The 13,221-nt window shown below is 42.6% G+C and overlaps 1 protein-coding gene across 1 annotated transcript; it reads left to right on the top strand.

Moving 5' to 3' along the window:
- The first annotated feature begins 1,958 nt into the window (after nt 1-1,958).
- Nucleotides 1,959-4,414, top strand: LOC125514731. The gene is made up of 8 exons (XM_048680087.1): nt 1,959-2,002; nt 2,279-2,377; nt 2,451-2,522; nt 2,781-2,861; nt 3,516-3,578; nt 3,722-3,967; nt 4,055-4,100; nt 4,198-4,414. Exons 2-8 carry the CDS (start codon nt 2,372-2,374, stop codon nt 4,203-4,205), a joined length of 522 nt encoding a protein of 173 aa, XP_048536044.1. The 5' UTR covers nt 1,959-2,002; nt 2,279-2,371; the 3' UTR covers nt 4,206-4,414.
- Nucleotides 4,415-13,221: the final 8,807 nt, after the last annotated feature.

The following is a 13,221-nucleotide window of genomic DNA, read 5'->3' as shown; positions in this document are numbered from 1 at the left end:
CCTGTATTTTATTGAAAGGTAATTATTTTAGCATTTAGCGCTCATATTTTCCATCTACCGCCAAGAAATAGCGCGCCAACGCTTTTATTATTGAGAAAAAGAATATCCCCGCAATATACTTTGCCACGCCGCCCTCTCCCCACTTCTCGTCGCCCACGTCGCCATCTCTCCACTTCTCCTCTTCTTCCACCTCCTAATCCATCTCAATCCATCTAATGGGATCCCTCCAATCCGTCCGCTGATGTGCATCGCCTCAATCTCATGAATGGGGATTGATTGGCTTGGTGTGCGGACTGACGAAGACTCAGCAGGCGGGGGGGGGGGGGGGCGATTGGAGGCCGTGGAGGTCGGGGACAGAGACCGGCCGGCGTGTGCGTTGGGGCCAACGGCGGCGATTGGGCGGGAAGGTCGGAGGAATCGGCTGCTGCAACGAGCAATTTCGTCTCCAACCTACAGGTGGATTAATTAGAGCAAGCACGAGTACAGCCATCCTGCCCAGGGTAGCTGCGCCCCAGGTTCGTATTGGTCCTCACCATTGTGCTGTGCTCTCTCAGGTCTTGGTGCAGAAATTACTGAGATTCATTGATCTTTAGTTTGATTTCTTGTGGCTTAATCGGTGTGAAGGTTTGATGTCCGGTTGTGCAACCTGCAGGAGCTCTGCTCCATGGTAGGAGCAGAGTAATTAGTAACACCCATTGAGCCACATCAGGCATAGATACTAGTAGCACAAATATCAAAGAACTATGTTGGCAGAACCATTTGGGAAGAGTCCCATCCTAATTGTTTCTTTGTAAACTGTTTGGGTGAGCACTTGTTTTTGTAGTTCTATAGTCTGTACTAGTGAAACCACATAACTGCTGATTGTTCTTTCAGAATGTTCATCTCCTGCTTTGCATTAACTTAACTTTTACGCAGAATTGGATCTCATTGCATGCTTGGTATTGGCGAAGTATCTAGTGAAATAGGTATTCAGTGAAAATCTGAAAGTTCCTACATGGACCCTCAGATCTGTAACGAACGCCACCGATTAAAGGTGGGATCCTTAACTATCCACTTAAGCGCAATTAGCAGATAACCCTCTATTCTCTAAGTGATTAGACAAAATCATCTTGTAATTCCCCAACTCCGAGACTTCCTGCAGCAACGAGGCCCGAGGCGAGGCGGCCACAACCTTTGTTATCTAAAGAATTGTACCTCAACTATTTAGTTGTCCGATGAAACGTTCAGCACAACCTCTGTTCTCTGAAGAATTGTACAAATGCTGAAGCTTTTGCACTAAGATTTATTGTTCTGTTAGTGCTACAGCTATTCAACTCCCCTGTAGTTTTTCGATGGTGATGAATATACTAGAAAACCTGAAGCATCTCGCTGCAGATTCTGTCATGACCTCAGGAGATATCAAGGCACTGTGTAGCCGCTTTCCTAACTGCATCTTCCAGCTTGCTGGTACAGGAAGTAACATAGTGCATTGATTTAGCTGTGCTAACTCAGTCATCAGGGCTTTGTAATGTCTTGCTGAGGCTTGACCCTCTGTTTATTTCTAATCTTGCTTGTAAAGATTGTAAACTGAGCTCATGTTTCGCAAACTGAAAATCTGAAGCATCTCGTTGAACATTGTGTCATGAGCTCAAGAGACATCAAGGTGATGTGTAGCCATTTGCCTAACTGAATGTTCCAGCTCTCTGTAATAGTGTACGAGTTAGCTACGCTAGCTCGATCATAAGGGCTGTGTAATGTTTGGCTGTGGCTTGTCCCTCTGTTTGTTTCTAATCTTGCTTGCAAATACTGAAAATTGGGCCCGGAGGGCCGGTTGCTGTCGTGGGAGGACCCATCGCTGCCGTCGGAGGGAAGGGCATGGCTCAAGTCGCCACCGATGGATGATGAGCTGCAGCGGACGGAGGCCTTGTTGCTGCCATAGGAGGGGCCATCGCTGTTGTCGCAAGGCAAGGGCTAATGGCCGCCGAAACGTGATTCTCCATGGAAACGTGATTCACAAGGCAAGGCAAGGCAAGGATTTTTTTCCTTCTTGACGGTGGACAAGTTAGGGGGTTTTCCGCTAATTTCGTTTAAGTGGATCATGAGAAATCCCACCTTTGATCAGTGTCGTTCATTATAGATGTGATGGACCACGTGAGGATTTTCAGATTTTCACTGAAAACCTATTTTCACTTGATACTTCGCCCTTGATATTATCAAGTTAGCATATGAAACCCAGTTATATATGTGCAAAGATGAAATTAATGAATACTGATGTGCTATTACTATAATTTTATTTCAGGTAACTCTACCTGAAAGAGATAACCATCTCCAATGTGAATCTTATAATGTCCTTAAACAATCAAATGATGATGTGCAGGAGCCACGAACTACCATGCAGGTAATGTAATGGGCTTTTCATGTACTATTTAGTGCAGGTCCATTCCAATGTCTTACAACTATTGCTTTAATAGGAGCCGCAACAAACCAAATCGAAAGAGGGTTGTGGCAGTGCAGCTTTACCACATGAACATGTGATCACTAAGGTGTGTCAACTAACCTGCACTAAGTTATCAATTATCTCCTGCTAGTAATTTTGGTATTGGTTGAACCCTTATACTAGTCAAATATTGGAAAGCTATCTTACCATCAAGTTAAAACTTTGTGAAATATTAACCTTTTGGTTAGAAACTATAACCTGATTGGGTTCGTATATACCGTCCTAGTAATCTTAACCAATGTGCAAGGACTTATCCAGTTTTTTATCAATGATGACGATGACACCTTTTCCTATTAAATTGCAGAATGCCCATGCTGAAAATAATCTTGCTGTGCAGCAAGGTGGTCCTGAACTAAGTTTACGACTTCACCAAGTTACTAAGCAGGTAAACATATGCTACATATCTAAATGACAATGATTGTACGAAAGGTTGTCCAATTTTGTATTTTAAGTGCATGGTAAATGACATTATTATGAGACACCAATCCCATTTTGACAAGCTCGTTTGAAATACTGTCGTGACACTACTAGCAGATCATAAGTTAGATTCAACTAGGTATTAAAAAATTGTATTGCATACAACAGTAACATGATTTGGCTCGATGGAACCAAAAGTTAGTCACACACACATATCATTGTTGCTCCAAGAGATCTCCTATTCAAATGAACTAATTAATCACTCTTGAACTGATACATGAGTACTAATAGAACACCAATCTTGCATACATGTTCTTTTTGGTGGTAACCCTGCATAGATTTTGAGGAACACCTGGCCCTTGAATATTAGGTGAATTTTGTTTTCAGTGTATAAATTTACACGACGTCAACTTCATTTGTTTGCATACTGCATTCATGCTTAGTTTTCACAATAAATAATTTTGTAGTAAGACATTAATCTAATTTGATAGCAAAATGTGCAGACTGAAAGTACGTGTAGAATAAGGCTCCTTGGTGCATGTAATGGAACTCTTCAAAACTATCATTCTTGATGGTAGTTTATCATGTGTCTCCCTTCACGCATATTCCTATTTAATTGCAGAATGCTCATGCTCAAAATAGTAATGCAACCAAGCCATGTGGTCATCACCAAGTCACTAAGCAGGTACATATATAGGCTACATATCCAAATGACAATGATTGTATAATAGATAGTAGGTCTAATTATTTGTGAAATTGTTCTTATTTGTTTAAAATGAATTCTTCTCACGTTCATCAATAACAAATGTTTCATTTCTTGAAAAATAGGATAAAGTTGAAGTCGTGTTGTATTCAATGAACCCGAGAAACAAAGACAAACTCGTGGCCACAGGAACTTTAGCGAGTAAAGAGAAAACGTATGTGGTTGGAGGAAACATGCTTGGAGTGCAATATGTTGCAGTTCATGTTCGCGGTTGTACATATCTAGGAGATGAGAAACTAGTCAGACCATATGAAAAATTCCAAACAGTAAGGGATGCCGTGGGTTCTGTTATTGCTTGGCCTCGCTCACATGTAAGTATGTTTTCATTCAAGCATCGTGTATGCTCCAATCTGCACATGTGTGATAAGTTAGTTATCGAGAATCTTTCTGTTTTTTAGGTAAAAATAGTTAGGCCAACTCCTCCAGCACAACCACAAAGCATTGGTATGATACATTTCTTATAATTTCATCAAAGAATCTCTTATCTTGCAGTTATCTATAAACATGTGTTCATGTAAATGGTGTTCATTCTCCTTTTCAGGGCGGTGAGGATTTGAAAAGTGAGTGCATTAAAGGAGCTAGGAGTGGCTGGGTAGTTGACGATTTGAAAAGGGAGTGCACTAGAGTCAGGAGCAGTTGGCGAATCTATCTTTGAATGAACAAATATTCTGGATTATGTATAGATGTTAGCTTCATAGAGAAAAATAGTTCTAGTCTATAGGATCTTTTCTTATTTATTTTCATGATCGCATGTTTCATATCAATGTTTGATATTATTCAGCTGTGAACTCCATGTACTACCTCTCTCTCAGTTTACAGGGCGTGCGCGTGCCTCTAGGTCGTCAATTTGACCAACGTAATACAAGTCATATATTACAAAAAATATACCAATATAAACTTCAAATGTTCTATTTTCAAACCATATAATTTTTGTGTTATATAGTTTATATTAAGGTGATAAAATTGGCAACCTAGGTATACGCGTAGGACTTGTAAACTGAAATGGAGGTAGTACTTTTAGTGGAGATATTGTTCGTGCTAATTAATACATTGGATGTTGTTACTGAGGTTGCCAATGTTTGCAAATGCAATCTATGAAGTGGAATGATGCCTTCATATCACAATATTATTTGACCAATTTGCATGTGCAACCATGACACTAAAAATAATTGCATTTGAAACGATGAAACAAAATTGAAATTAATCAAATAATATCTGAAGTAAAATATTCGATTTGTATAAATATTCTTATGTACATTTAGAGACGCGTATAAGAGGCGAATGAAACGTGTCTATGAATAGAGACGTAATATGAGCATGCCTAACATAACGTCTCTACATGTAGATACGATTTTTGAGCATGCCTAAGACAACGTCTCTACATGTAGATACGATTTTGATGTCCCGAAAAAGCGTCGCATTCCATGTAAGACACGCTTGGCAAGCGTGTCTATCTGTTTGAGACGGTCCGTGGGAAGACGCTCCAAGGACGCTTTACTAAAACGGCTCTATAGTTGACTAGAGATGAAATAACACGTCGCTAGGTATGAAATTGGGCGTGTCTATTGCCTATTTTTGTTGTAGTGCAAGTCTTTGATCTGTTTTTATCAATATGTCATATGTCCATGTTGTTTCCTAGTGATCCGTGCCTCTTTTGAGGATGATCAGTAAGGATGATTTGTTAATCTTATAGAGCTCTATCTATCCATGTCTTTGTTTGCAATTATGGAGCACCCTAGCTTGAGTCAATCGAGCTCTACTTTTGCTATTTTGTGAATCTGGACAGATTGTCTACTTGTTAGCAATTTTGCCGGGGATGTTGTAGTTGATCCGTGCATGCTATGTTATTGTTCTTTCCATGTCTAGCTTGTATAAGATGTATTCTTGATGGGTGTATACTTAGATAGTCATGCCTTGCTCTGTAGTGAGTGCATCGAGCTCATAAACATGCCTACTTGATATCTGTTTTGCATGCTCCAGTTTTTCACTAAGTCTGTGATCTGATTATGTTTTTGCCATGTTCACATGCTTGCAATTGTATTTTCTGATCCCTTTTGGCTCAAGGTCACTAAGGGACTTTTGGTAAGCTCTTTGAGTAGCTCCATGCCATGCCTTGCTTTGCCATGTTCAGTTCCTGTAGCATAAAGTTTTCATGCTCCAAAGTGTGCTACCTGATCTGAAATTCCAGGCTTGTGTTAATTTCACTAAGTCTGAGATCTGTTTACCAATTGCATTTTTGCCATGCTTGTTTGAACCTGTTAATGGATGAATTGGCCGTAGCTCAGTGTTCATCTTTTGTTAAGCATCATGAATGGATCCCTGTCATTTATTTTGTTGCCATGTTTGAGTGCTGTATCATGTTTGTCTTGTTGCATTTAGATGGCTACTTGCTGTTTATCGCAGACCGGTGCCATATTTGTATTGCTTGCCATTTCCAAACTGTGTCTCCGATTCCGGTGTTCTTTATATCGATTTCAACCGAAATCACCTCACCTTTCCAGTGGCACACTTGGATTTCCAAGTTGAGGCCAGATTCATTCATTTCATGTCAAATCTTGCATATGCATCACATACCGCATCCCGCATATCATACCATGTTCATGTGTTGGTTGTTTACTATGTTGTGTGCTTATTTCCGGTGTTTGCTTCTTCGGGTTGGTTCCGGTAACGTCGCGTTTGTGAGGACCCGTTCGACTTCATCCGTTTGTCTTCTTCACGGACTCGTTCTTCTTCCTTGCGGGACCTCAGGCAAGATGATCATACCCTCGAAATCACTTCTATCTTTGCTTTGCTAGATGCTCGCTCTTTTGCTATGCCTATGCTATGATGCCTACCACTTGCTTATCATGTCTCCCATATTGTTGAACCAAGCCTCTAACCCACCTTGTCCTAGCAAACCGTTGTTTGGCTATGTTACCGCTTTGCTCAGCCCCTCTTATAGCGTTATTAGTTGCAGGTGAAGATTGAAGTTTGTTCCTTGTTGGAACATGGAGATGTTGTTCCTTGCTGGAACATGTTTACTTGTTGGGTTATCACAATATCCCTTATTTAATTAATGCATCTATATACTTGGTAAAGGGTGGAAGGCTCGGCCTTTTGCCTAGTGTTTTGTTCCACTCTTGCCGCCCTAGTTTCCGTCATATCGGTGTTATGTTCCCGGATTTTACGTTCCTTACGCGGTTGGGTAATAATGGGAACCCCTTGACAATTCGCCTTGAATAAAACTCCTCCAGCAAGGCCCAACATTGGTTTTACCATTCGCCACCTAGCCTTTTCTTTCCCTTGGGTTCTGCAGACTCAAGGGTCATCTTTATTTAAACCCCCGGGCCAGTGCTCCTCTGAGTGTTGGTCCAACCCAGAGCACCGTGCAGGGCCATCCCTTGGCAACCTAGGTTACGTCGGCTCCTGTACGCTTAGCTTATCCGGTGTGCCCTGAGAACGAGATATGTGCAGCTCCTATCGGGATTTGTCGGCACAGCGGGTGGTCTTGCTGGACTTGTTTTACCATTGTCAAAATGTCTTGTAACCGGGATTCCGAGTCTGATCGGGTCTTCCCGCTAGAAGGAATATCCTTCATTGACCGTGAGAGCTTGTCATGGGCTAAGTTGGGACACCCCTGCAGGGATTTGAACTTTCGAAAGCCGTGCCCGCGGTTATGGGCAGATGGGAATTTGTTAATGTCCGGTTGTAGAAAACCTGAAGTTGACCTTAATTAAAATACATCAACCGCGTGTGTTACCGTGATGGTCTCTTCTCGGCGGGGTCCGGGAAGTGAACACGGTGTTAGAGTTGTGTTTGGCGTAGGTTGTTCTAGGATCACTTCTTGATCATACTTCTATCGATCGTGCTTTGCCTTCTCTTCTCGCTCTCATTTGCATATGATTATCCACCATATATGCTAGTCGCTTGCTGCAGCTCCACCTCATACCTTTGTTGGGTAACGTGGTAATTTCAAAAAATTTCCTACGCACACGCAAGATCTTGGTGATGCATAGCAACGAGAGGGGAGAGTGTGATCTACGTACCCTTGTAGACCGACAGCGGAAGCGTTAGCACAACGCGGTTGATGTAGTCGTACGTCTTCACGGCCCGACTGATCAAGCACCAAAACTACGGCACCTCCGAGTTCTAGCACACATTCAGCTCGATGACGATCCCCGGTCTCCGATCCAGCAAAGTGTCGGGGAAGAGTTCCGTCAGCACGACGGTGTGGTGACGATCTTGATGTACTACTGTCGCAGGGCTTCGCCTAAGCACCGCTACAATATTATCGAGGTCTATGGTGGAAGGGGGCACCGCACACGGTTAAGAATATGATCACGTGGATCAACTTTTGTGTCTAGGGGTGCCCCCTGCCTCCGTATATAAAGGATCAAGGGGGGGGGTGCGGCCGGCCAGGAGCAGGGCGTGCCAGGAGGAGTCCTACTCCCACCGGGAGTAGGATTCCGCCCCTTTCCTAGTTGGAATAGGATTCGGGAGGGGGAAAGAGGAGAGAGAGAAGGAAGGGGGGCGCCGACCCCCTCTCCTTATCCTATTCGGACTAGGGGGGGAGGGGAGCGCGGCCCAGCCCTGGCCACCTCTCCTCTCTTCCACTAAAGCCCACTAAGGCCCATATACCTCCCGAGGGGTTCCGATAACCTCCCGGTACTCTGGTAAAATCCCGATTTCACCCGGAACACTTCCGATACCAAATATAGGCTTCCAATATATCAATCTTTATGTCTCGACCATTTCGAGACTCCTCGTCATGTCCGTGATCACATCCGGGACTCCGAACAAACTTCAGTACATCAAAATGCATAAACTCATAACATAACTGCCATCGAAACCTTAAGCGTGCGGACCCTACGGGTTCGAGAACAATGTAGACATGACCGAGACAAGTCTCTGGTCAATAACCAATAGCGGAACCTGGATGCTCATATTGGCTCCTACATATTCTACGAAGATCTTTTATCGGTCAGACCGCATAACAACATACGTTGTTCCCTTTGTCATCGGTATGTTACTTGCCCGAGATTCGATCGTCGGTATCTCAATACCTAGTTCAATCTCGTTACCAGCAAGTCTCTTTACTCGTTCCGTAATACATCATCTCACAACTAACTCATTAGTTGCAATGCTTGCAAGGCTTATGTGATGTGTATTACCGAGAGAGCCCAGAGATACCTCTCTGACAATCGGAGTGACAAATCCTAATCTCGAAATACGCCAACCCAACATGTACCTTTGGAGACACCTGTAGAGCACCTTTATAATCACCCAGCTACGTTGTGACGTTTGGTAGCACACAAAGTGTTCCTCTGGCAAACGGGAGTTGCATAATCTCATAGTCATTGGAACATGTATAAGTCATGAAGAAAGCAATAGCAACATACTAAACGATCGGGTGCTAAGCTAATGGAATGGGTCATGTCAATCAGATCATTCATCTAATGATGTGATACCGTTAATCAAATAACAACTCTTTGTCTATGGTTAGGAAACATAACCATCTTTGATTAACGAGCTAGTCAAGTAGAGGCATACTAGTGACACTCTGTTTGTCTATGTATTCACACATGTATTATGTTTCCGGTTAATACAATTCTACCATGAATAATAAACATTTATCATGATATAAGGAAATAAATAATAACTTTATTATTGCCTCTAGGGCATATTTCCTTCAACCTTTACCTTACCCATAAGCTTAAATAGTCTTGATCGCGAGGGTGCGAGATTGGTGAGTCCCCGTGACTCACAGATACTTCCAAAACCAGCTTGCAGGTGCCGATGAGTCCGTGCAGATGACGCAACCAAGCTCAGGAGGAGCTCGATGAAGACTTTGTCCATTGTGTTGTTCCGTTCTAGTTGATCAGTAGTGGAGCCCAGTTGGGGTCGATCGGGGACCTTGTCGCATTTGGGATTCTTCTTTTATTTGGTTCCGTAGTCGGACCTTGTATGTATTTGGTTGTTGTAATGCTTTATTCATGTATTGTGTGAAGTGGCGATTGTAAGCCAACTATGTATCTCTTTCCCTTATGTATTGCATGGGTTGTGTGAAGATTACCTCACTTGCGACATTGCTTTCAATGCGATTATGCCTCTAAGTCGTGCTTCGACACGTGGGAGATATAGCCGCATCGAGGGCGTTACAACCCAGGTACCTCAGTCCACCCAGATGTGTGTTTAAGTTGCCACCTTAGATAAACCATTAATTAACAAACTCACATCTGTCATGGATAATACTCACCCAATCCACGTCTACTAGCATAGCATGGCACAATAGGCAAACGTAGAAGTAACTCCCAAATGTTTGATAATATAACAGGTAATAGGTACTACTCAACTACTTCCCATCCCACAATTTAATTAGATCCTAATCATGCAATGTTTGAGGATTGATCTAATGCAATAAAACTGGGTAGTAGGAGGTATGATCAAAGTGTTACTTGCCTTGCTGATGATCCACAAAACCTAGAGATTCGAAGTAACAGGCGGCGCACTCCGGGTATTCTATCACAGACAAACAAACAAGCATACAATAAGTATTCATCTAATGCATAGGTAAAACTCGAATAAGAGATCTAACCAGAAGGTTCAACTTAAGAACTCCAGTTTGCAAAAAGAATCAAATCAAACGAAGCAACGAAAGTCAAACGGCAAAAGAAACAAGCTTCGTTTACTAATCTGGATCTAGGGCAATTTTTACAGTGGAAAAAACTTGTTTAAGTTGGTTAAACGGTTAGAGGGTTTCGAGACGAAACTCCAGGCGCTTGAATTGCCTGATTCCGATAACCGAGCGAAAAGTTATACTAAAACGAAAATCGGATCAGGAATCGCGATCAGAAAAATCGCGGATTTAATCCGAGAAAAAGAAAAAAGACGAACGTTCGCTAGAACGAACGAACAGACGAACGCTTGATAAATAAATAAACCGGAAAAACCGATCTATTTAAAAAAACTGAAACTAAAAATAAAAAAATAAAAACCACGGCTTTTTTTCTCTTTTAAAAAAAACGGGCGGCGAAAACGAGGTTGACCTCGGGCGGCGGGTCCGGCGGCGACGGCGGCGGCTGATTAGGGTTTCGGGCGTGGTGGGCTGGCGGCTCGGGTCGGGCGGCTTATAAAGGCTGCCCCCGGGCGGAGTCCCGCTCGGGTATGGCCCAAAGTCGGTTCGCGTTTTTTTAAATTATTCCGCGTAGAAAAACAAATAAAAGAAATACTAAACGGACTCCAAAAATCCCGAAATAAATTTTCCCCAGCTTCTAAAATCAAGCCGCACATGGTGAACATTTATTTGGGGCCTAAATGCAATTTTCAAAAACGCACATTTTTCCTAAATTCAAATAAAATACCGAAAACTCCGAAATAAAATCTTATTTGATTTTATTATTAAATCCTCAATATTTCTTTATTTTGGGAAAGTCATTTTATTCCCTCTCTCATATTTTTGTAATAGAAATAATTGATGATAAAATAATTAAAATCAAATGATCCTATTCGCAAAATTTGAGAAAACTCAAATATGAAAATAACGAAATCCCCAACTCTCTCCGTGGGTCCTTGAGTTGCGTAGAATTTCTAGGATCAAAACCCAAAAGCAAATAAATTATGATATGCAATGATGGTCTAATGTATAACATTCCAAATTGAAAATTTGGGATGTTACAAACCTACCCCCCTTAAGATGAATCTCGCCCTCGAGATTCGGGTTGGCTAGAAAATAGGTGAGGGTGGTCCTTGAGCAAATCTTCCTCTCGCTCCCAGGTGGCTTCATCCTCCGTGTGGTGGCTCCATTAAACCTTGCAAAACTTGATAACCTTGCTGCGGGTGACTCGACTGACATACTCTAGAATCTTAACTGGTTTCTCCTCATTGGTCAAATCGTTATCCAACTGAATTGCTTCCAATGGCACGTTGTCTCTCAAGGGTATGTCAGCCATCTCCGCGTGGCACTTCTTCAACTGAGAAACGTGGAACACATCATGAACTCCTGACAATCCTTCAGGCAATTCCAACTTGTAGGCCACTTCTCCCATACGTTCCAATACTCGGTATGGTCCTACAAATCGTGGCGCTAACTTTCCTTTAACACCAAAACGCTTTGTTCCCCGAAGTGGGGATACTCGAAGATAAACTCTATCTCCAACTTCGTAAACTGTCTCCTTGCGTTTAGAATCTGCATACCTCTTCTGTCTGGACTGGGCTATCTTGAGTCTATCGCGAATCAATTTCACCTTCTGTTCAGACTCCTTAATCAAGTCAGGTCCAAACAACTGGCGGTCTCCAACTTCATCCCACGACAACGGTGTCCTGCACCTCCTTCCGTACAAGGCTTCGAAAGGGGCCATCTTCAAACTGGATTGATAGCTGTTGTTGTAAGAGAACTCGGCATACGGCAAATTCTCGTCCCAACTAGATCCATAATCTAGCGCACAAGCTCTCAGCATGTCCTCCAAAATCTGATTGACTCTCTCGGTCTGTCCATCTGTGTGTGGATGAAAAGCTATGCTGAACTCTAGCCGGGTTCCCAAAGTTTCATGCAACTGATTCCAGAACTTTGAGGTAAATTGGGTTCCTCTATCTGATACTATGCTCCTCGGAACTCCATGTAAGCATACAATCCTGGTCATGTATAACTTTGCCAACTTAGCACTGGTGTAAGTGGTCTTTACCGGGATGAAATGATCTACTTTCGTCAACCGATCAACTACAACCCAAATTGAGTCATAGCCTGAACGAGTCCTGGGTAATCCCGTGATAAAGTCCATGCCTAACTTATCCCACTTCCATTCGGGTATCGGCAATGGCTGTAGCAATCCTGCTGGCTTCTGATGCTCTGCCTTTACTCTCTGACATACATCACAAACTGCTACATACTCCGCAATATCCTTCTTCATTCCGGTCCACCAGAAAATATCCTTCAAATCCAAATACATCTTGGTATTTCCTGGGTGAATCGAATATGGTGAATCGTGTGCCTGTTGCAGAATCAACTTCCTGATCTCCGAATCATTAGGCACATAAACACGGTCTTCAAACCATAAGGTATCGTGCTCATCCTCACGAAATCCCTTAGCTTTTCCTTTGCTCAGTTTCTCCTTAATAGAGGCAATCTCCTTGTCAGTCTTCTGAGCTTCTCTAATTCTATCCATCAAAGTTGACTGAATCTCCAATGCTGCTACATAGCCTCTCGGAACTATTCCCAAACATAGCTCACGAAGATTTTCGGCTAACTCCCTTGGTATTTCTCCCGTCATTAGTGTATTGACATGGCTCTTACGGCTCAATGCGTTAGCTACTACATTAGCCTTTCCGGGATGGTAATGCAATCTCATATCATAATCCTTGATGAGCTCCAACCATCTCCTTTGTGTGAGGTTTAACTCCTTCTGCGTGAAAATGTATTTCAAACTCTTGTGATCCGTGTATACCTCACAATGATTTCCAATGAGGAAATGTCTCCAAGTCTTCGGTGCATGCACTACGGCTGCTAACTCCAAATCATGCGTAGCATAATTCAACTCATGGGGCTTAAGCTGTCTTGAGGCATATGAAACAACTCTCCCTTCCTGCATAA

This window comes from Triticum urartu, chromosome 1 (genome assembly GCF_003073215.2).
Source record: "Triticum urartu cultivar G1812 chromosome 1, Tu2.1, whole genome shotgun sequence".
Taxonomy (NCBI): Eukaryota; Viridiplantae; Streptophyta; class Magnoliopsida; order Poales; family Poaceae; genus Triticum; species Triticum urartu.
Note: the sequence above shows the minus strand (reverse complement) of the source record. Positions and strands in the feature narration are given on the sequence as shown.